Source organism: Rhineura floridana, chromosome 1, assembly GCF_030035675.1.
Source record: "Rhineura floridana isolate rRhiFlo1 chromosome 1, rRhiFlo1.hap2, whole genome shotgun sequence".
In the NCBI taxonomy this organism is placed as follows: Eukaryota; Metazoa; Chordata; class Lepidosauria; order Squamata; family Rhineuridae; genus Rhineura; species Rhineura floridana.
This window is the reverse complement of record NC_084480.1, coordinates 252,386,037-252,406,694: the sequence shown is the minus strand read 5'-3', so window position 1 is coordinate 252,406,694 and position 20,658 is coordinate 252,386,037. Positions and strand designations below refer to the sequence as shown.

Here is a 20,658-nt window from a genome sequence, read left to right as displayed (position 1 = left end):
TAGAATGATTGCAGTCTTCAGGGCTAGGCTTCAAAACAAGTTACATTTTACTTGATTTCAGGATATGTTCAGTTAATAGAAATTTCTATCAGAAAGTCTATCTAAAATCAGATTAATTTTGGTTTTCCTCTAAAACATTTATTGCTACTTTCCCCCTAAAACAGTACATTCAAGAAAATACCTCTTTGTTACTACAAAAACATCCTTAGTAGATTAATGTTTTCAAAGCATTAGCAGCACACTACTCTTACATTTTTATCCAAGTTTTGTGGTGGAAGAAGTTTCCATAAACTCTCTCAGTTGAATGATGCTGCAGTCCTAACAGCAATAAGTAACAGATCTCTGATAAAGTGAATGAACCGTATCAATTTAAGAGAGGTTGCAAGTAAGTGAGTGGCTAGAGGCCCATGTCTCACTAAATATCACAGTGGCAAGGACCTCTCTCTCACTAATAAGAAACTGGCCCAGTAGTGCTCAGTATGCCTTAGCTGGCAAGCCTCTGGGTTGTGGCTACTTCATATCAGGTTCAGTTAATGCCCCTGTGCTTAACAGATCATTGACAGCATTGAGAAAATCCCTGCACGTCTGTGAGTTACATAATGGGCTAGGGGGAAAAACCATTTAATTTTTAACATATGCTAGAAAATGCAAAGTACTTTTCTTCTGTGCTAACTAGATGTAACTGTTCAAACAAAGACGCTGGTCCTTATTTGTATTCCAATATTACATTTCAGCTCATCCTAGTGCAGTTATTCTCTCTATGGTATAATACTGTTTTAAAATAACAAAGCAAAACAAAATGTCTCTAAATAGCTTTATCTCAAATACAGTGGTATTTTTTGCCAGATATTTGCAATATTTCTAATATGCGGAGGAAAAAATACTCCACATTAAAATGTAATAACATGCTTTTTGTTAGTTTAAATAAAAAGCATTTTAAAATAAAGTTAATCCAGAGTAAAGCAATAACTGCTATACAGTTAAACTGGATACAAGAGTTCCCTTTTATTAACACTGAGACTACCGATGCAGTGTCTCCCCTTGCAGACAGCAATGATTTTGAACAAACTGGAGGCTTCAAAGGTTCACTTGACAGGATTCCTCAACAGCATTTTGGAACAGAGTTTCCTCATCCAGCTGAGGATTCTAAACACAAACCACAACAAAACATTGGTTTAGAAACAAAATCAAGCTATTACATTCCATCCGACTTCAGTATGTACTCTGCATTAATTACTACAACAAAGAGCACCTGATGGAAAAACTTAAACAAACAATTAAATCTTAAATCATACAAGTGATCTTTTAGAAACGATGGCCATCATTCAACATTCTAGAGCAGTGAGAAGGCTTATTGCTAAAAACTGGAACTTCCAAAAATTGTGCATATAAGAGAATTCACTAATAGGCAAAAAAAACTCTTGCAGTTTAAGAATGTACCTATAGTCAACAGTTATTTTTATCAAACTTTAAAAAGCAGGGAAATTGGACAGATATAGTGAATGCACCAGAGAAGCAGACCTGACCTCCTTGCCAAGAGATTGTACTGCCCTACAAAGTTGTAAAAATGCAAACACAATTTGGGTTGATCTTTCACAGTCCAATCCACTTCCTGTGTAGCTTGGAAGAATTTGGTAACACGTGCCTCTGAGCAGATGATGATTAGTGGCAACACTTGCAATCAGGACTGCATCTTCAAAGATGGAGAATTGTTTTTTGTATGTTTGTTGGTTTTCTCCTTACTTTCCTTCGTTCCTGTGTTACTACTGTTTCTACAAAGAGTCTAATCTAGAAAATTATATTTCTCTCATTATTTATCCTAGAAATCTGTGTCAAACTTATTTTTATTAATTTCAAAGCCTTTTTATTGGCCCATGTCATATGATGAAGACAGCCTTTTGTGTTTCAAACTGGAGGTTATATTCTATTTCTATTTTGGGTGAACTGACAGTTGAATCAAACTGCAGCTTTGATATAAAATTAGACTGATTATAACACATTGCTACTTAAGCAATGGCTCTAGCTGTTAGAAAAAACAAACTTGGCCTGCCCTGCCCAAAATGCATGTGTTCAGCCGCTATGTTTAAATCACTCCGCTTAAGGACGGGTGGGCATGGTCAATTAAAAACATAGAGCACACCTAGAAATTTGCTAGAATATATTTCACTTCCCAATGTTTTATCTTGGGCAAATTGAGACAATCCTCATATCCACTGGAAACTATTCTGCAGAACAATCAGTGCCATTATTCCACAATTGTTTCTGGAGGTTTTTTTAGTGGAAATTATGCAACGTGTGGCTGTACTTCCCATATTCACAGAAACAGAAGCAAAAGAAAATGATTTCCATAGGAATCTTCACTAAAATTGCAAAGTAAATCAAATATACTTAAAGTGAATATCTGAACTGTATCAACATTATTAATATTGTTGCTTCCTTCTTGCTAAAACAAGATCAGCGCAGCACATATCTTGTTTCTGATATTTGGGCGGATTGAGGGAGGGAGGGGAGGAGATTGGGTGGGTGGGCACAGGGAAAGCCCCTTTCCTTTCCAAAATGGAAACATTGTAAACAGTATCATTATTTTTCAGGGTTTCCCCCACCTTTTTATTTTACATGTAGCAGACACATGTAGTCTCACACCCAAATTTAAACCAAAGCTGACCCTGGCCACATCCACACCAGACATTTATTTCACTTTAGACAGTCATGATTTCCCCCAAAGAATCCTGGAAAATGTAGTTTGTGAAGGGTGCTGAAAGTTGTTAGGGGACGCTCTAGTCCTCTCACAGAACTACAATCACCAGAACTCTCTGGAAAGAGGGGCTGACTGTTATATCTCTCAGGCCACTGGAGCTCTGTAAGGGGAATAGGAGCTTCCTAGCAACTCTCAGCACCCTTCACAAACTACCTTTCCCAGGATTCTTGGGGGAAGCCATGACTGTTTAAAAGGGAATAAAGGTCTGGTGTGGGTGCGGCCCCCTGATCAGCCAAGCCAAACAGCTCTGAGTCTGGCTTTTAGAACACTGACAGTTTGTTCTTACTGAGCATGCCTGCACTATCATAGACTCATATGCTAATTTTCTTAAATTAATTAAAATACAGCCATGCATTTTTTAACTTTTAAACTGCTGAGTGGAAGTGGTGCCACCTTCTCCTGTCTTAGACAGCTACCGCCATTCTTCAACACAAGGAGGGGGGAAAGGAGATGGGGGAACACATTAAGTGCTTGATTTACTGATATAGCAATCACATCCACCTGCATGTTCACATGTGTATATACCCAGATTTTGCAGATAATTGTATTTTATTTAAAGAACTGCAAGACCTATTTAACCAGAGGTAACAGCAGTACAATAGAAATGTAAGAAGAAAGCATGCCCCATGAATACTGTATTGTCTGTCTCCAACTTTAATAAGAGTTGTACACCACTGAAATGTCTCTACTATTATTATGCAATGTCAGTAGCAGTTACTGTTAAAAGTAGAAGTTAATGTTCTATCTTTGAATAGTCAGCAACTCCCACAGCAACATATACTTGTGCACACTTAAGAGCTGGAAGGTACTTTGTTTATCCTATTTTCAAGGTTATGCTGTACCCAAGACACCCCATTAGGCCTGCTGACACACCACTTACCTTTGGCTCTCCCCAGCTATCACTGCAGCCATGCCATCAGGCTGCAGACCAGAGAAGAGAAGCAGGACTGTTCCATTAGGCCTGCTGAGAGATCAGCTAGCTCTCCCTCAACTAGCAATAGTCATTCCATGATGCTACCTGAGCTATTTCTATTCCAGCTGGTTGTTATATGACCTTTAAGAACAGTGGCTGAGGGTAGAGACACACTTCCTGTTCTACTGGTTCCAGTGCATCTCCACCTCCCTTTTAACTGTAAAACCTGGTGGGCTCAGTTCCAGTGCGTTTTTAAAAAATCAGCTTCAAACAGATTTCACAACTGATTAGCAGATCAACTCGCTGCCCTTCCAGGTGTGGCCAATGGAAATGCTTTGCTATAGGTGACTAGTGTGCTCACAGCCTGAGTTTGCTTTCCCCCTCTCCATCCCTTTTTCCTTTTGTCTCTTGACATTTAAACTGTAAGCTGTTTTATTGAGCTGTAAGCCATTCTGGAAGCTTTTATGCTGAAGAGAATGGTTTTTAATAGACAAAGTCCCAAGATGTGCTCTTCTAGCCTTTTCTCAAAAGCTACCTCAGAAAGAGATTCCACAACCAACCAAGGCACCTGTAGATCTTCCAAGGCATCTAGGCAACTTAAATTTTTTTATCTGCTGAACTTCTACAGAAGGTGCTTTTACCAAAGTTAAACTGAGATTAATTGAGGTATAATTCAGTTTTCCAGTACAGAGAGAGAGAGAAAAGTATTAGCATTTTTAATTCAGAGAGAAAAGTAAAGGTTCTCACCATAAAATCTCCATAATCAAGTTGATGCCTTCGATTTAAATGGCCAACAAAATCTCTAGTAACACGGTTAGGATCTCCCCATGGAAGACAGACACAAATAGGACAGATCTTTAAAAAAGAGAGAAGGAATCAAGATACAAGGTATATAAAATCCTGGTTTAATACTGGTAATTGCTCACATAAATTTCTTAACTAAATTGTACTATATAGAAAAGCTTTAAAACGGAAACATTCTTAAAACTCAATTATAGTAGTGGAAGGAAGGTAAATACAAGAGAGAAAATTTACAAAGTTAACTACACATACTTTACATTCTTTAAAGAAAAGTACACCTAATATTTCTGTTCCTAAAGAAGATACTACTGTATATTTGTGCTTAAGAAGTCTTTTTACAAAACTAATCTTGGAAAATGGAGCTTAAGACAAAAAGTTTAAAAAAGAATATCCGTCTCTCCCATAAAAAAATAATATATAACCTCTCCCAAATATATGTCTCTAAACTGCTCCCATTTTAACAATATTGCATATCATTCATAAAATCAGGGCACATTTTGCATAAGTTAACCACTCTTGAGTGCTTAATGCTTCAATTGAACTCTTAAATGTGTTTAATAGCAACGACTTATGCCACAGCTTGAGAAAAAGAGAATGAAATCCCTATATTAAGAGCAGTCTTTTAAGACAGTTTCTTGAATAGTAAATAAAAAAATAAAATCCCAAGGTCAAAGGAGAAAACATGTTTTAAAATTGCAGAAGTAAGTGTTTCAAAGAGAGATGGTAAAGTGGAAAATGTCATTTGGTAGAACACAGAGGAAAAATGCTACAGCTGTTAGACCTACGTCCAGCATCACTGTAGAAAGAACAGAGTGGTTCATTCTCTTTGAATCCATTGCTGATATCTTGGAATTAAGATAATTTCAAAAACCAATTTCCTACCAATTTCCTATTCATACAAATAAAGATAATTTTTTTACAAAGCTTAACATGCTATTTAGATTTATATCTATATAGAGAGAGACAGATATACTCACTACTGGATCTAGTTGATAAAGGTGCCTATCATTACAATGATCCAATAAGTCCTGCCTTGTGAAGTTACTTTCTTGACACAAAGGGCATTTGAATATAGGCTGTCCACTGAAAACAGATAAACATTAGAAAGAGTTAAATGGATAACAATCCCAGGAACAGCATGTAACATGTCTAAGGAACTCTCTCATCCACAATAATTTCCCCATTAATTTCAGCAATTCACACATGCATGAAATGGGACCAAAACACTTAAGGTAGTACAGTAGCCACATTTGGATGTAAGACTAAAGCATGGCTTAATGCTATGTGAGTAAGACATAAGAACATAAGAAGAGCCTGCTGGATCAGGCCAGTGGCCCATCTAGTCCAGCATCCTGTTCTCACAGTGGCCAACCAGGTGCCTGGGGGAAGCCTGCAAGCAGGACCCGAGTGCAAGAACACTCTCCCCTCCTGAGGCTTCCGGCAACTGGTTTTCAGAAGCATGCTGCCTCTGACTAGGGTGGCAGAGCACAGCCATCATGGCTAGTAGCCATTGATAGCCCTGTCCTCCATGAATTTGTCTAATCTTCTTTTAAAGCCGTCCAAGCTGGTGGCCATTACTGCATCTTGTGGGAGCAAATTCCATAGTTTAACTATGCGCTGAGTAAAGAAGTACTTCCTTTTGTCTGTCCTGAATCTTCCAACATTCAGCTTCTTTGAATGTCCACGAGTTCTAGTATTATGAGAGAGGGAGAAGAACTTTTCTCTATCCACTTTCTCAATGCCATGCATAATTTTATACACTTCTATCATGTCTCCTCTGACCCGCCTTTTCTCTAAACTAAAAAGCCCCAAATGCTGCAACCTTTCCTCGTAAGGGAGTCGCTCCATCCCCTTGATCATTCTGGTTGCCCTCTTCTGAACCTTTTCCAACTCTATAATATCCTTTTTGAGATGAGACAACCAGAACTGTACACAGTATTCCAAATGCGGCCGCACCATAGATTTATACAACGGCATTATGATATCGGCTGTTTTATTTTCAATACCTTTCCTAATTATTGCTAGCATGGAATTTGCCTTTTTCACAGCTGCCACACACTGGGTCGACATTTTCATCGTGCTGTCCACTACAACCCCAAGGTCTCTCTCCTGGTTGGTCACCGCCAGTTCAGACCCCATGAGCGTATATGTGAAATTCAGATTTTTTGCTCCAATATGCATAATTTTACACTTGTTTATATTGAATTGCATTTGCCATTTTTCCACCCATTCACTCAGTTTGGAGAGGTCTTTGTGGAGCTCTTCGCAATCCCTTTTTGTTTTAACAACCCTGAACAATTTAGTGTCGTCAGCAAACTTGGCCACTTCACTGCTCACTCCTAATTCTAGGTCATTAATGAACAAGTTGAAAAGTACAGGTCCCAATACTGATCCTTGAGGGACTCCACTTTCTATAGCCCTCCATTGGGAGAACTGTCCGTTTATTCCTACTCTCTGCTTTCTGCTTCTTAACCAATTCCTTATCCACAAGAGGACCTCTCCTCTTATTCCATGACTGCTAAGCTTCCTCAGAAGCCTTTGGTGAGGTACCTTGTCAAACGCTTTTTGAAAGTCTAAGTACACTATGTCCACTGGATCACCTCTATCTATATGCTTGTTGACACTCTCAAAGAATTCTAATAGGTTACTGAGACAGGACTTTCCCTTGCAGAAGCCATGCTGGCTCTGCTTCAGCAAGGCTTGTTCTTCTATGTGCTTAGTTAATCTAGCTTTAATCATACTTTCTACCAGTTTTCCAGGGACAGAAGTTAAGCTAACTGGCCTGTAATTTCCGGGATCCCCTCTGGATCCCTTTTTGAAGATTGGCGTTACATTTGCCACTTTCCAGTCCTCAGGCACGGAGGAGGACCCGAGGGACAAGTTACATATTTTAGTTAGCAGATCAGCAATTTCACATTTGAGTTCTTTGAGAACTCTTGGGTGGATGCCATCCGGGCCCGGTGATTTGTCAGTTTTTATATTCTCCATTAAGCCTAGATCTTCCTCTCTTGTTACCGCTATTTGTCTCAGTTCCTCAGAATCCCTTCCTGCAAATGCAGTGAACCTTGAGTTTGCATGATCCCCCATTCAGAAGGAGGGAGGAAGCACACAAGTCTGAGGCTTGCTGCAGCATATTAATGTAGCGCTAAGCCATAACTTAACATTATGTGTGAATGCATCTTTTCACAGTTTACAGTATGGAAAAAAGGAGGCATAAGGAGTAACTAGTCACTGCACATTTGGAGCACTTGCTGAGACCCTGACCTGAAAATGACAAAGGCATGCCACAAGTGGTTTTCAGTATCATTTTTTGTTGTTGTTACGTGCCTTGTTATGTGCCATGACTTATGGCGACCCTATGAATCAGCAACCACCAATAGCATCTGTCGTGAACCACCCTGTTCAGATCTTGTAAGTTCAGGTCTGTGGCTTCCTTTATGGAATCAATCCATCTCTTGCTTGGCCTTTCTCTTTTTCTACTCCCTGCTGTTTTTCCCAGCATTATTGTCTTTTCTAGTGAATCATGTCTTCTCATTTTGTGTCCAAAGTATAACAACCTCAGCTTCATCATTTTAGCTTCTAGTGATAGTTCTGGTTTAATTTGTTCTTATTTGTCTTTATCGCAGTCCATGGTATGCGCAAAGCTCTCCTGCAACACCACATTTCAAATGAGTTAATTTGAAATGAGATCATTTTTTAGTACAGTAGGGCCCCGCTTATACAGCGGGTTAGGGACCAGGCCCCCGCCGTAAAGCGGAAATTGCTGTAAAGCGGAAATTGCTGTAAAGCGGAATCCATTGACTATAATGGGCCGTGTCACGCAAAAATGCCGCAAAATACCGCAAAAGCGGCTTTAAAACAGGGAATTTCCCCTAATTGAAAGCCGCCGCATCAGCGGAACGCCGTAAAGTAGGGCCCTACTGTCTCCATTTAAAAAAAAATCAAAGCACAGGTGTTGTGAAATTGTCTTGTTCACTACTACAGTTCACAGAAATGAGCAAATAAATAGTGGGACTCAAATGAACATTGAGTCTACTCATCTGAAGTAGTCTGAACACACCCCCTTTTAATCTATTACCATTGTTTCATTGCATTTGAACGTATGTGGCCCAATCCTACAAATGTCTAGTTCGGGGGATGCCAACCTGGACCAGGGAGCACATTTCAAATTTTGAGAGAGTGCTGGGGGCACCAGTCACAACATGGCTGCCATGGGGACATGGTATAACCCAAAAGCAAAGAGTAGTCATGGTGAAGCTGTTTTCATAATTGTATTTCATACTAGAAAAGGCTTGACCTATTGAATTTCTGTCTGACATATAGCTGTGAAAGGCACAAGAACCCTGTTTTTCCCCAATGCCAACCTAGGCTGCCATCTTGTTCCCACTTACCTGGAAGTAAGCTCCATTAAACACAAAGAATAGACCTGTATATAACTGTAACCTAACTATACAGTGAATTCTTAATGAGTCCCTGGTCTTTAGCTCATGCAAACCAGGAGACATGCCTAAGCCTCTCTGCAAAGTTTTCACATTTGACTTTTTGGGAGACAGGGATTATTTAACATTCACCCACACTTATTGTGTCGTAATATTTACTGAAATAACTTCTAGACACTACTTGATCTCAGGCAAACCCAGCACAGGAAAAAATGCATCCTGATTGTTAGGGAGAAAGGACAGGCAAAGTATGGAGATTCCAAGGAGAAAAAAAGACAAGGTAGGGTAAACAGCAGCTCTTTAGGACCCCAGGGAGTCCTGTTGCCTGGTGTCCAAGCAACTCACTCATCAGTTACAGCCCTAACTTTACTTACTGGCTAATAACGCAGAAGCAGCCAGGCTGGCTCATTTCTCAAAAACCATTTAGAAAGGTACCTGCATATTTTGCTCCATTTACTTTCTTTCTAGAAGGGCTAGAGATTTACTTTTTTAAAAAAATGAAAGCTCAAGTTCTGGGCTACCACTGAAGCCCTTCACAGGTGCCATGGCGGCAAACCCCCATCTAGTTGGAAACAAACATTACTGATATAGATTCCATCAGAATCAAAGTAAACGTGCCTAAGGTTGCAGCATAAACATCAGCCTAATCCCTAGCTTCTCTCCCCCTCTGTTGGCATGTTTATTTATTTATATGCACACACGCGCACACACACAACCGCACGCACGCCCCATAGCTGAAGCTCTCTGGGCAGTAACTAAAAACATTAAAACAAATATACAAATTTAAAAACATCTTTTAAAAACAGAGTATATAGTAGGAAGAAAATCATGCTGTGTATTTTTCAGTTTAACAAGTGTTCTTTAAAAGTGTGGCTAGTCTTTAGCAGGAGCTACCCCTCCCTACAATCCAGGGCCGGCTCCAGGCACCCTCGGGTATCAGCTTGCCCTGGCCCGTGTGCGCGTGTGTGTGGCCCTACCTGTCTAGTCTTTACCATTGCTCTTAATGAAGATGGCGGCCGCAGTTTCCCTAAGGGGAATGAAGCCGCCTCCGCCGCCATCTTTGTTGATGGCACACGTGCGTGCTACGCGCGTGCATCTCTGCCATCAACTAAGATGGCAGCAGCGCCTTCAGTACCTTAGGGAAGCTGCAGTCGCCATCTTCATTAAGGGCAATGCTAAAAAGCCAACTGACAGGTAAGTGGGGGGCATGGGGGGGTGCAGATCACAGAAGGGGAGCGGAGGGCCCCTCAGGGGCTCCTGTAGCTCCGGGGCCCTCGGGCCAGTGCCCAACCTGGCTGCCCTTTAGAACCGGCCCTGCTACAATCTATCACCAGCAGCTTTTGCAGTGAACCACATTCCACATTCCTTTGCACTTCTTCAAATATACAAAAAATTATTTTCTTTGAAGTGTTATCATTAAAGAAACCAGCCAAATTCCATGTTCCTGATTTCTCCTGTCCTAAATCTTATTTATAGCTCACCTTTCAATCAATTGAACTCCAGGGCAGCCTATAACACTAAAAAAAAAAATGAAAACATGACCCAGCACCACTGCTCCTTTGGTTGGCAGCAAAGGCCAGAGTATCCTTTCTCTTGCTTTTGGAGTCACATGGCAACTAGTAATTACAGCAGAATTCTTTCTGGCATCAAAGGAGGAAGAAGGCTTCCTGCAACTGTTCATTTTCTGGCCATCTTGCTGTGGTGCTCTTCCTGGGAGGAAGAAGGTGCGCCTTTCCAATAATTCTTGTTCCTCTGTTCAGTGGTAGAGGCCAGAGTTCCTTACTAGATATATTCTGTACTATTACCATAAGTTCTCTAACTTGGCACAAATTTGTTTAATACTTTACACCCGATATTTGAAGGTTTTTTTAAAAAAAGATTTACAAGATTAATCAACAGGATTTAATTTTCCATCACACAGTAACAATTGAAAATACAGTTAGTAAATAAAAGGGAAAAATTATACAGATTTGTATGCATTTTAAAGAAGAGAAGAAAAAACATACTTTTTTAATAAATAAAAATATATTTCCATTTTTCATATTATTTTCCTTTCCCTTTTACAATAATGTATACAAAGAAAATGGATAAATATTATCTTGGATCTTGTTGTTCCAAAATATAATAAATCCATTTGCTTGTCCATTGTTTCTCTTCTAAGGGATGTTAAATAGAAATATTAATCTTAGTAATATATTCACTGTTACTACAGATATCTGTTCCATTCAAGATGATGGCAATGTTCTCCAATATCGGGATTCTGACTTCAGTTCTTGATATACTTTATCATGACCTTAATCATTTGTGTCAAGTCCTGGGTGATCCAAATTCCCAAATATTTTACAGACTTCTCCAGCCAAGGGATATTTATTATCTTTATCAATTGGTATTTGAATTTTGATAAAATTAAAAAAGTGGAAACAGCAGACTATGCAAATATAGAAATGTTTGTTTTGAATTCGGTATTGTTTTAGAGTATGTTTGAGGAAAGTTAACTTTACTGGGATGTGCTATGTGCTGCTTTTAAGCAAAGGGTCACCAGTGTTTAAACAGGATGACAACCGCTTTTATACCAAACATTCTGGTCACTGAAATAAGAGTATAATTCTCCATGCCTGCAGCATATAATAATACGAAAAGACCTGAATGTAGATGAAGTCAGCCAAATGGGCACCAGTCCAAAACTCTCTGGGGCTCTAAATGCATACAGTTCTAGTGAGAAAAAGAGTCACCCATTCATTTTGTCACCAGATAATCTCATACCTGCAGAGAACAAGCCCTGACACTGAAATAACCAGGAAGCATTTCCTCATGCAAACCCAGATATGCAAAGTTTTAAGTCCCTCCATGAGTACACATCAGTGGCACTGGACTATGGTACTTGTTTTGAAACTTGTCTGTTACCAAAGATTCCTTTCATCTGCTGCCACTCCTTCCCCCTAATGACAGAACCAGTATCTAAGACCAAACAGTTATTGACTTCAAAGGTTATTCTACCTTGTAGCTTCTTCAGGAACATGTAGATTAGAATTGTCTCCAATTTCCGAAGTAGAAGAGTCACTCCTGAAACTGCATACAAAGGGTGAGAATTTATTTTCAAATTAAATGCAGAAAACACTGCAATCCAAAGTAGCATCATGAATAAATAAATCCCACTGAGAATAGGGGGACTTTAAAAAAATGCATGTTTAGGAACATTGCATAAATGATGTGAATAAGACTAATATTTAGGAGACTAAAAGGCCAGTTCAGTCCCATGCAGTTACTTTCAAACTGTCCTCAGATATGCAACACATCTGCAACTGAGCGAAGGAACAGAAATGTGAATTGACAGGAAACAAAAAATTCTGCAATTCCTTCAGGCCCTTTCCCAGATGCTATGTTCACAAGGATCACTGTAGTTGTAGCTATGGAATTCCCTGTAATAGGAAACGCTGGGGTGGGGGTTGAGTTCTTATCAGTTTGGAAGCGAAGCAAGATCACCTACTCTTTTTAAAAGGGCCTGGTTTCTATATCCTCAAGTGACTCCCTAGGTAAGACAGAAGAAGTTTGTAAATGAAAATAAAAAGTTTTTTAAAACAACCTAAAGTGCTGTGACAAAGCTTTCAAGGTTGAGGTACATAAGACAATACTGGAGAAATTTGTCTTGTTATCTGGAGAGAGAATGTCTGGGTTCACAAAGAATTCCAAGAACAGGAACTCCACCACAGATCTATGGGCTGGGGTGTTGCATTTTGAGTAAATGGAGGGGGGCACCATGGATGGGAGCTGAGCTTAGCTTCCATTCAAAAGTGCTACCACTGAAGGTTGTCTGAGGACAGTGAGTGATGATGTCACTACCAAACCAGTAGCAGAGAAAATATATGGATGCTGCCACAGGTAGGACTGGTTGGGGCCAGTGGGCATTGTCCGCACCACACCAAGACTACCTGAAGTCGAGAGCCTGCTCTACAAATGAAAGAAAAGCTTTCAGTAGACAGGATAATTTGTTGATTTAAATGAAAAATCTGAGCATCTGACATTTCATAATCAGAACTGTGTTTCAAAGCCTAAATGGTCATTCCAATACTGCTCTAGAAAGTTCTCATTTGGAGATGCCATTATGAAAAGTAATCCTCTTTGCTGTCACACTTTAACCATCACGTTATAATACTGCAAAGAAATCCTAAGCTACATTGTTGAACAACTTCTCCCATGCCAAATCTAAAACGTATATGCTAGTGTTGACCTTTTTTTTTTTTTAAAAAAAAGTGAGCTTTAAAATATATAAAGATACTTGCAGTTAGGAATTACCTGTTTCCTGTTGAATCCTGAGATATGTCTAAGCTTGGGATTACAGAAGAAACACCATATTCATCTTGATACTTTTTACATGATTTATAATGCTGTCTCATACGAGAGAATCTAATCTGTAAATAAAGTTGCATCTCATTAAGAGTTGATTCTCATTTATGGACAATGCTGTATCTAAAAAAATTACTCCTGTGACTAATGAAGAAAAATCATGTCAAATAGTTTATGCAACTTTCTTCAAAATTCCCTTGACTGCCAACACCGGAACCTCATTCAGCTAGGCAGTAATACATATTCTCTCATGGATCTTATCACTATTTTTGTTGTACTGAGCCCAACACAACAACTGGTGACATCTAGCAAAACTCCAAAATATTCTATGGTTTGATGTTCACAAAAGACAGGGTAAAAAAGTTTAATTATACATCGTTAGCTTCCCATTTTTATATTCTGGGATCATTTTAGCTTCAAGTCAAATCATTCAAAGTGTATAGTGGTATAACAGCCTTGGAAATAGAGGAATGACTGCAAGACTATTTCAGCACTACTGCATTTTAATTTCTGAGAATCCTCCCAAAAATCACTTTCACAACAAAAAACAGTGTGGGAATGCATTATATCATTACCTGCTCACAATTTTTCTTTGTTATTCAAAGTCAGCCTTTTGTAAGAGTCTTCATAATGAAAAAGCAAATGATGATGCACCACCATTGCAATCCTATGCGTGTGTACACAGATGTAAGTCTCACTATGTTTAATGGGGCTTAATCCTAGATAAGCATACAGAATGTTAGCCTCTGTCAACTTTTAACACTAACTATTGAGAATCTATTTTACCTGTTTGTCACAGCATCTACAGCTTCCCACCAACTTCTTCATGTTGTTTTCAACATCTAAGGCTCTGTTGGGACATGCTTTTTCTTTTCGGGTTACAATGCCTCTGCACAGTGGGCAATGTGTTCCACCTTCTTTCATTGCCATTAAGAAACATTTCCTGCAAAACCTGAACCCAAATATAAATATGCATACAAAAATACAAAAAAAACCACCTCTGAATACTGCTTACCATGAAAACCCTATTCATAGGGTCGCCATAAGTCGGGATTGACTTGAAGGCAGTCCATTCTTTTTATCAGTGAAATTCTAATCCTGTTATTATTACAGCCACACTATTGCCATGCTGTCATAAACAATATACCGTATATTCCGGCGTATAAGACGACTTTTTAACCCAGGAAAATCTTCTCAAAAGTCGGGGGTCGTCTTATACGCCGGGTGCTGAAAAAGAGCGGGAAAATTAAGTCAAAAAATAACGAAGAAGGGGTAATGGCGGCCGTATGCTGTTGAACTGGGGAGAAACTACCCAGCACAGGCTCGCAGGAGCAGCCGCGGGGCCGATAGCTGCACTAGCGGCTCTGAAAAAACAAAAATCCCAGAAGGGATTGGCAGGAGAAAACTGAGAAGGATAAATCAGCAGGGACAGGCAGCCGTCGCAGCCGACTGCAGAGCTCTCTGCGGCGGAATTAAAGCTGCGGCGTGCATCTGAGGAAAAAATCACTCTAACGAGAGTGCCGCAGCTGCAGGCTCTTGTGGGCGGCAATACTAAAATCGGGTGGCGAGGAAAGGCAGGGAGCCGCAGCCGCAAGCTCCCGCCTGAGAGAGAACCGCAGCCGCGGTCTCTCCAACGACGCCACAGGACGTGGCTCGAGGCAGCCTAGCTGAGAAAAGCCGCTCCGGGAGAGTCGCGAGCTCCCAAGACTGTGACGGAGCTCGGGAAGAAAAACTTGGAAACGGACAAAGCTGTAGAGACCCGTAGCCGCGGTCGCTCTAGGAGCCGTCAGACAATCAACGGGGAAAATAAACTGCCCGAGAAATAAAATGAACTGAAAAAAGCAGTGAAAATAAAGACGGGGAAGGGAGGGACTTGGGAAACACACAAGTACACTACCTCCGCACCCTGTCAGACAAATACACAACAAAGACGAAAAAACAGCTACGCTATAGGATCTCAATCTTGTTCGTACGAAGGCAAGAATGAACTGGAGAATGGGAGGGGCCTGACACCCCTAGTCTTGACTTCAAAGACATTCTTGCCTTCGCACGATAGGCTTTGTATACAACAACCAGCCAATCGCCGGTAAGGTACATCACTTGCATGTCATAAGCAGGGGTAGTCTTATACGGCGAGTATATCCCAAACTCTGTATTTTAACTGGAAAAGTTAGGGGTCGTCTTATACGCCCAGTCTTATATGCCGGAATATACGGTACTCATTATTTAAGCTGCATATGCACCATATAAAGCACCCGACTTCCCCAAAGAATCCTTGGAACAATATTTTGTTAAGCGTGCAAGGAATTGCAGCTCTGTGATGTGTAAACAGTTCTCAAGATTCTTTGGGGGAAGTCATGTATGATAACAGAGTTGGGGACAGCAGTGAAGTGGTAAAATCTGCAGATGACACTATATATTCAGGATAGTAAAATTCCAAGTAGACTGCAAAGAGCTCCAAAACATTATCTCAGAATTGGGTGAATGGACAACAAAATGCCAAATGAGGTTCAAACTAAGTGATGCACATTGGGGCAAAAACGCCTAACTTCACATATATACTCATGGGGTCAAAACTGATAGTTGCTAACCAAGAGGGGTCATTATGGAGAGCAAAATGAACAGTGCATGCCAACTGTTGAGGGCAAATTATACACCAGGAATAATAGGAAAGGAATTCAAAATACAACTGCTTTTCATAACACCTTTATATGGTGCAGCCAGATATAGTGTGTAGAGTTCTGGTCATCTCATCTGAAAAAGAATATTATATTGCTGGAAATCGTGAAGAAAATTACCAAAGTGATCAGCAGGCTAGAACACCTTTCCAATGAGGAAAGGCTATCACATTTGGGGCTTTTATAGTGTAGAAAAAAGGCAAATAGGAGTGGATGGGTGGCAATCATGATAAGAGGTTTATAAAATTATGCTTGGGTGGAAAAAGTGAAGAGAGATTTTCTCCCCCTGTCATAATACTAGAACCCAGTGAAACTGATTGACAAAAGATTCAACACATTCTAAAAAAGTATTTTATCACATAGCATGTAATTAATTTGTGAAAATTGCTCCCATGAGATGCAGTGCAGCAAGGCTATTTTTTTTGTACATTCCAACCCTGGAATGGTTTCCATTCTAATTAGTTTTAAGCTTACTTGGGTTACAACACAGAAGATCCTTAGTAAAGCTTAAATGTTCAAATATTTGTTGTGCGTGGGAATAAACAGAATTCAAAAGGGCTCAGCAGATGCATTTAACAAGCAAGCACAAACTGCATGGAGGACTTCTGTAGTGGTTATTCAAGAAATAGTATACTGTGTCTGTATACACAAGAGTACAAGCACTTGTAAAATTACATGAATTGTTTAGCAAACCTTAAAATCATTCTCCCTAAAAGTGAAGATTAGAACATAAACCTAAATAAATAAATGAAATTATATATATCTATCTATAGATCTATCTATCTATCTATATCTATATATATATATTCTTAATGAAGAATATCTAACAGATAGGAAGAGCAGGACAGAACAGAGAAAATTTTTAACTAGAGGGAGAAAACAGTGAAAACTGGGCCAGAGACACAGATACCTACACATGCTGACAAATGGAAATCCTCACAGGTGTTTTGAACACATCTTGGCAAACAGGACAGTAATAATCATCTTCATTGAAACAAATAATGGCAGGTTCCTCATTCATCGCAGCTAACTGTGGTACTTCTGAAAGAGCAATGGGAAAATATAATATATATCATACTAGGTACTGGGAACCTGAAACATGACAAGTGTTTGCCCCTTCCATTTTGAATTATTTAGTATTTCTCTTCCTTGTCTTTTTGAGGCTATAAAAGCTTGCCCCTTAAAGAGTACTAAGAAAGAGTGGGGTGACCTTTAAGTCATATGACTACAGAAATGACTAAGACTTGGGACACAAACACACTTTTTAGCTTGGTTCCACTGTGAGAAATTATAGCTTCCCCGGGATTTTGTGTATCCCAATATTTAAAATTAATGGTCCAAAGATCTGAAATGAGTAATTTCTGATAGTGGCAAGGGTAAGTTTAATTTCTGCAGTACAGAATGAGAACTACCTACTATCAGCCAGGGTTATTTTGCCCCTACTGCTATAGCTTAGAGGAGGATTATAAAACCTTAAATCAGGAATGGAGAACCTATCCTCCTGATGTTGTTGGACTCCCACTCCCAGCAGTTCCAAAAGGATTGGCGGATGGTCGCAGCTGATGGGAGTGGGTCTGGACCTCATTGATCTGAGCGTTTTCTTCTGTATCGTAGTTTCTGTCGAGGTCATTTTCTACCAAAGGCCTTTTACAGGGATGGCCCTATAACTCTGTAACACCCTCCGGTGAGATTCGCCTGTCCCCTTCTCTTGCCACTTTCAAAATATGAACGGCCTGTTTCACCTGCCCTTTGGCCTTTGAGGTTGCGACCCAACGCACTTACTTACCGATGAAATACTGTAGACTCACTTTTGAGAAAAAGCACTTTGGGTTGTACTATTAAAGGTGAGCCTCACGCATAAAATTCTCTATGCAATTGTAGTGCTCTTTTAAATACATTCAGAATTAAGTTGTTGGCTTTGTTTCGGTAGGACGCCACTTTGGAAACTTTTAAAACTGAAAAACCCGCATATAAATAATAGACATCATTATTAAAAATAATAAATATTCTGTTTATAATACAGAATAAAATGAAATACCGTCGTCGCGATATCGGCGCTGCAAGAGGGAGGAGCGTTACTGCCTGTGCGCTGCGCCGACAGGGAGGGAAAATAGTCAAAGGAAACGGGGGAGAAAAGCGCGAGCCGCCTCAACCCAGCTTCAGCTCGCGGCTTTTCCGCTCTGTTGTCCTCACTAGGCAAGTCCCGCCCTGAAACATGCCCGCCCTTCGCCTCGAGGTGTTGCCCTGAACCACTGCCGCTACCTGTCGGGAGAACGGGAGGGTTGATCGCAAGCCTCGGGGCTGGGCCGGGATCTTCAGGGCTCTCCGTGCCCAAGCCGGTCAAACCACCGCCGCTCTCCATGTAGCTTTTGGGCCGCCGCCGCGGCGGCCTCTTCCCAACAGGCCAGCTGGTGTTGCCATGGTAATAGCCCCCCCTCCCCTCCGGCGTGAATTGTTATTGAACAAGAGTCGCCGTCCGTGTTGTGGCTGTCTCTTCCCTCTAGCAATTTGCGTGGAGGCGACTTGCAAGCCGTCTTTGGCTCTCTCGTTTCGTTCTCTCGCAAGCAAGCTCGCTCAAGGCTTGAGTTGCGGTCCCGTGCGCGTTTATTTGGGAGCAAAGCCCTGTGATTTCACTGCTGCCTTCTACGGCGTGAAGATGCGGGAACGGGGCTCTTTACGTTCCGCGACGATTTCACCGTTCCCTTGTTAGGACGGCATACACCCTCAGGTTGCACAACTGTGCTCACTTATCTACGAGTAAGCCCCACTGAGCAGTGAAATTTATTGCTGAGTAAACATGCATAGACTTGCGCTTTGAAGCCTCTAGTCTAGTCCTCTAGGCTTGGGTAGGGGACAAAAAGAGAACAAAAATGGTTCCATTCTGTGTCCTGACCACTCGGGAAAACAGTACATTACAAAATTTGTAATTAAAACTTGGATGTGCCTTACGGCAAGTGGTTGTATTTGCTATGTCTATGGGGGCACTCTAAAAGGCATAAGGCTCAGCATAGCTTAACTTTGCATTTTAGTATTTTTAATGTTTTATTATGTTCATAATGTTGAAAAGTTGTTTTTGCTTATATTTATGTCCCTGTTTTATTATTTTTTGTTATTAGGAGATTGTTTTTGCAATTGTTTTTGAGATGTATTTTTGTTCACCTTGTTGTAAGCTGCCTTGAGCACAATTTTATGTGGAAAGGCAGCATACAAATAAAATGATGATGATGATAATAAATTGCCTCAAGTAATTTTTACAGACGCGCGGGATATGCCTTTTAAAAAAAGTTCTATGAAGTGAATAAAACAAGTTTTGCGGACATTTGGTACTGGGTTAAAGGTCATCTGAGGCCCCAGCAGGTCTCTCGCTGTTGTAACAAAGAGGCGACGATGGAAATAGTTTAACGTTCTAAACTTCTGGAGCTCTTTGTCACTTCGGAGATTTGTACTTTGGCGGCCAACGTCTATATGAGTCTACTTTCAATTGAGAGGCAGCGCTCAAGAGAGGCGAGACCGGTATTTTGAGAAGTTACCTACAACCGCTTGGGAAGCCAGCGAGATCATTTCCCTTCTGCTTCTTTAACGAGGCGTGAACATTGTGAGTGCCCTCTAATGGCTGCTTGCATGATACAAAGTGAAAACTAACCGCATAAGCCATCGTTGTGGAGAGATGAATGGATAGGTTTCTATGCCTTCAATGCACAGAAAACAAAGACACACGTAAGACAACGAAACAGAGTCTGAATGCTGGGATCTGAATTAGAAACTGCTCCTTCACTCTCCTACCAGCCTAAGTTTAGAAGTGAAAGGATTTGAAGGGCTAGGTAAGAATATATGGCTGTAAATGAGGCAAAGTATGTGACAAAATGAAGGGATGTTATTAGGTTGGGAAAAGGCAGAATTAGGCTTTGAGCTTATACCTACTTAGCGGGGAGGAAGTCCCACTGAACTCAGGCTTACTTCTGAGTAGACATGCCTAATGGCAGCAAGGAATGGATCTGGGCTTCCAGAATGCAAGCTGTTTTAAGTAGCTTTAATATAAAGCCATCTGCATTTGCTAGTTTTGTGAAATTATTGGTTGTCTCAGCCTACTTGCTATTGGTTTACAATAATGCTAAGAAATCCATTAACAGTGCATTTCTACATAATCTTAAAACTGTTACAAACTACAGCCTTCAAGGTTTCAGCACCACCTTCTCTGACCTGCCTGTTTTGCTAAGCATCCAGACTAAAGAAGAGTTCTGGTGAAAGCTAAGGCTTCTTGGGCTTGGCGACATTTTAATAAAGGTACTTTGCTATTATTGTTTTTGATTTTTTCCCTCAGAAATAAGTTTCACTGAGTCCAAAAGAAAAATCCCAGTTGTGTTTAGGATTGCTCTTTAGTAAAAAGAACACTAAATCTGTTACATTTCCTGATCTCATAATTTCAGATTCTAAATTCTAATCCACTCCCACTCAAGGGACTAAAATATAGCTAGAACTGTCACACTTCTCAATATTTTGGGAATGGTTTCCTTTGAAAGTGTCAGTTCTCATTAAAGTGCAGAATTGTCTAACCCATACTCTTGTATCTGTCATGTTAATGCAAATTCTATTCAAACTGGGGAAATAATGGCTTGCGCAAAATAATGTAGCCTTTAGAATATAGTGCATTTCATTTTATGTGGCAAGAAAAATGAGTTGCTACAGCCTATTCCACTCAAACTGAGTTCACTTCAAACAAGGTTT

The 20,658-nt window shown here is 40.3% G+C and overlaps 1 protein-coding gene across 1 annotated transcript; it reads right to left on the bottom strand.

The window, feature by feature from the left end:
* Window positions 1–29: 29 nt before the first annotated feature.
* Window positions 30–18,680, bottom strand: RNF138 (ring finger protein 138). The gene is given in 9 exon segments (XM_061597927.1): window positions 30–1,146; window positions 4,419–4,526; window positions 5,450–5,555; window positions 11,909–11,980; window positions 13,205–13,320; window positions 14,042–14,207; window positions 16,848–16,974; window positions 18,196–18,295; window positions 18,298–18,680. Coding segments are annotated over 9 exon segments (921 nt in total). The 5' UTR covers window positions 18,355–18,680; the 3' UTR covers window positions 30–1,077.
* Window positions 18,681–20,658: the final 1,978 nt, after the last annotated feature.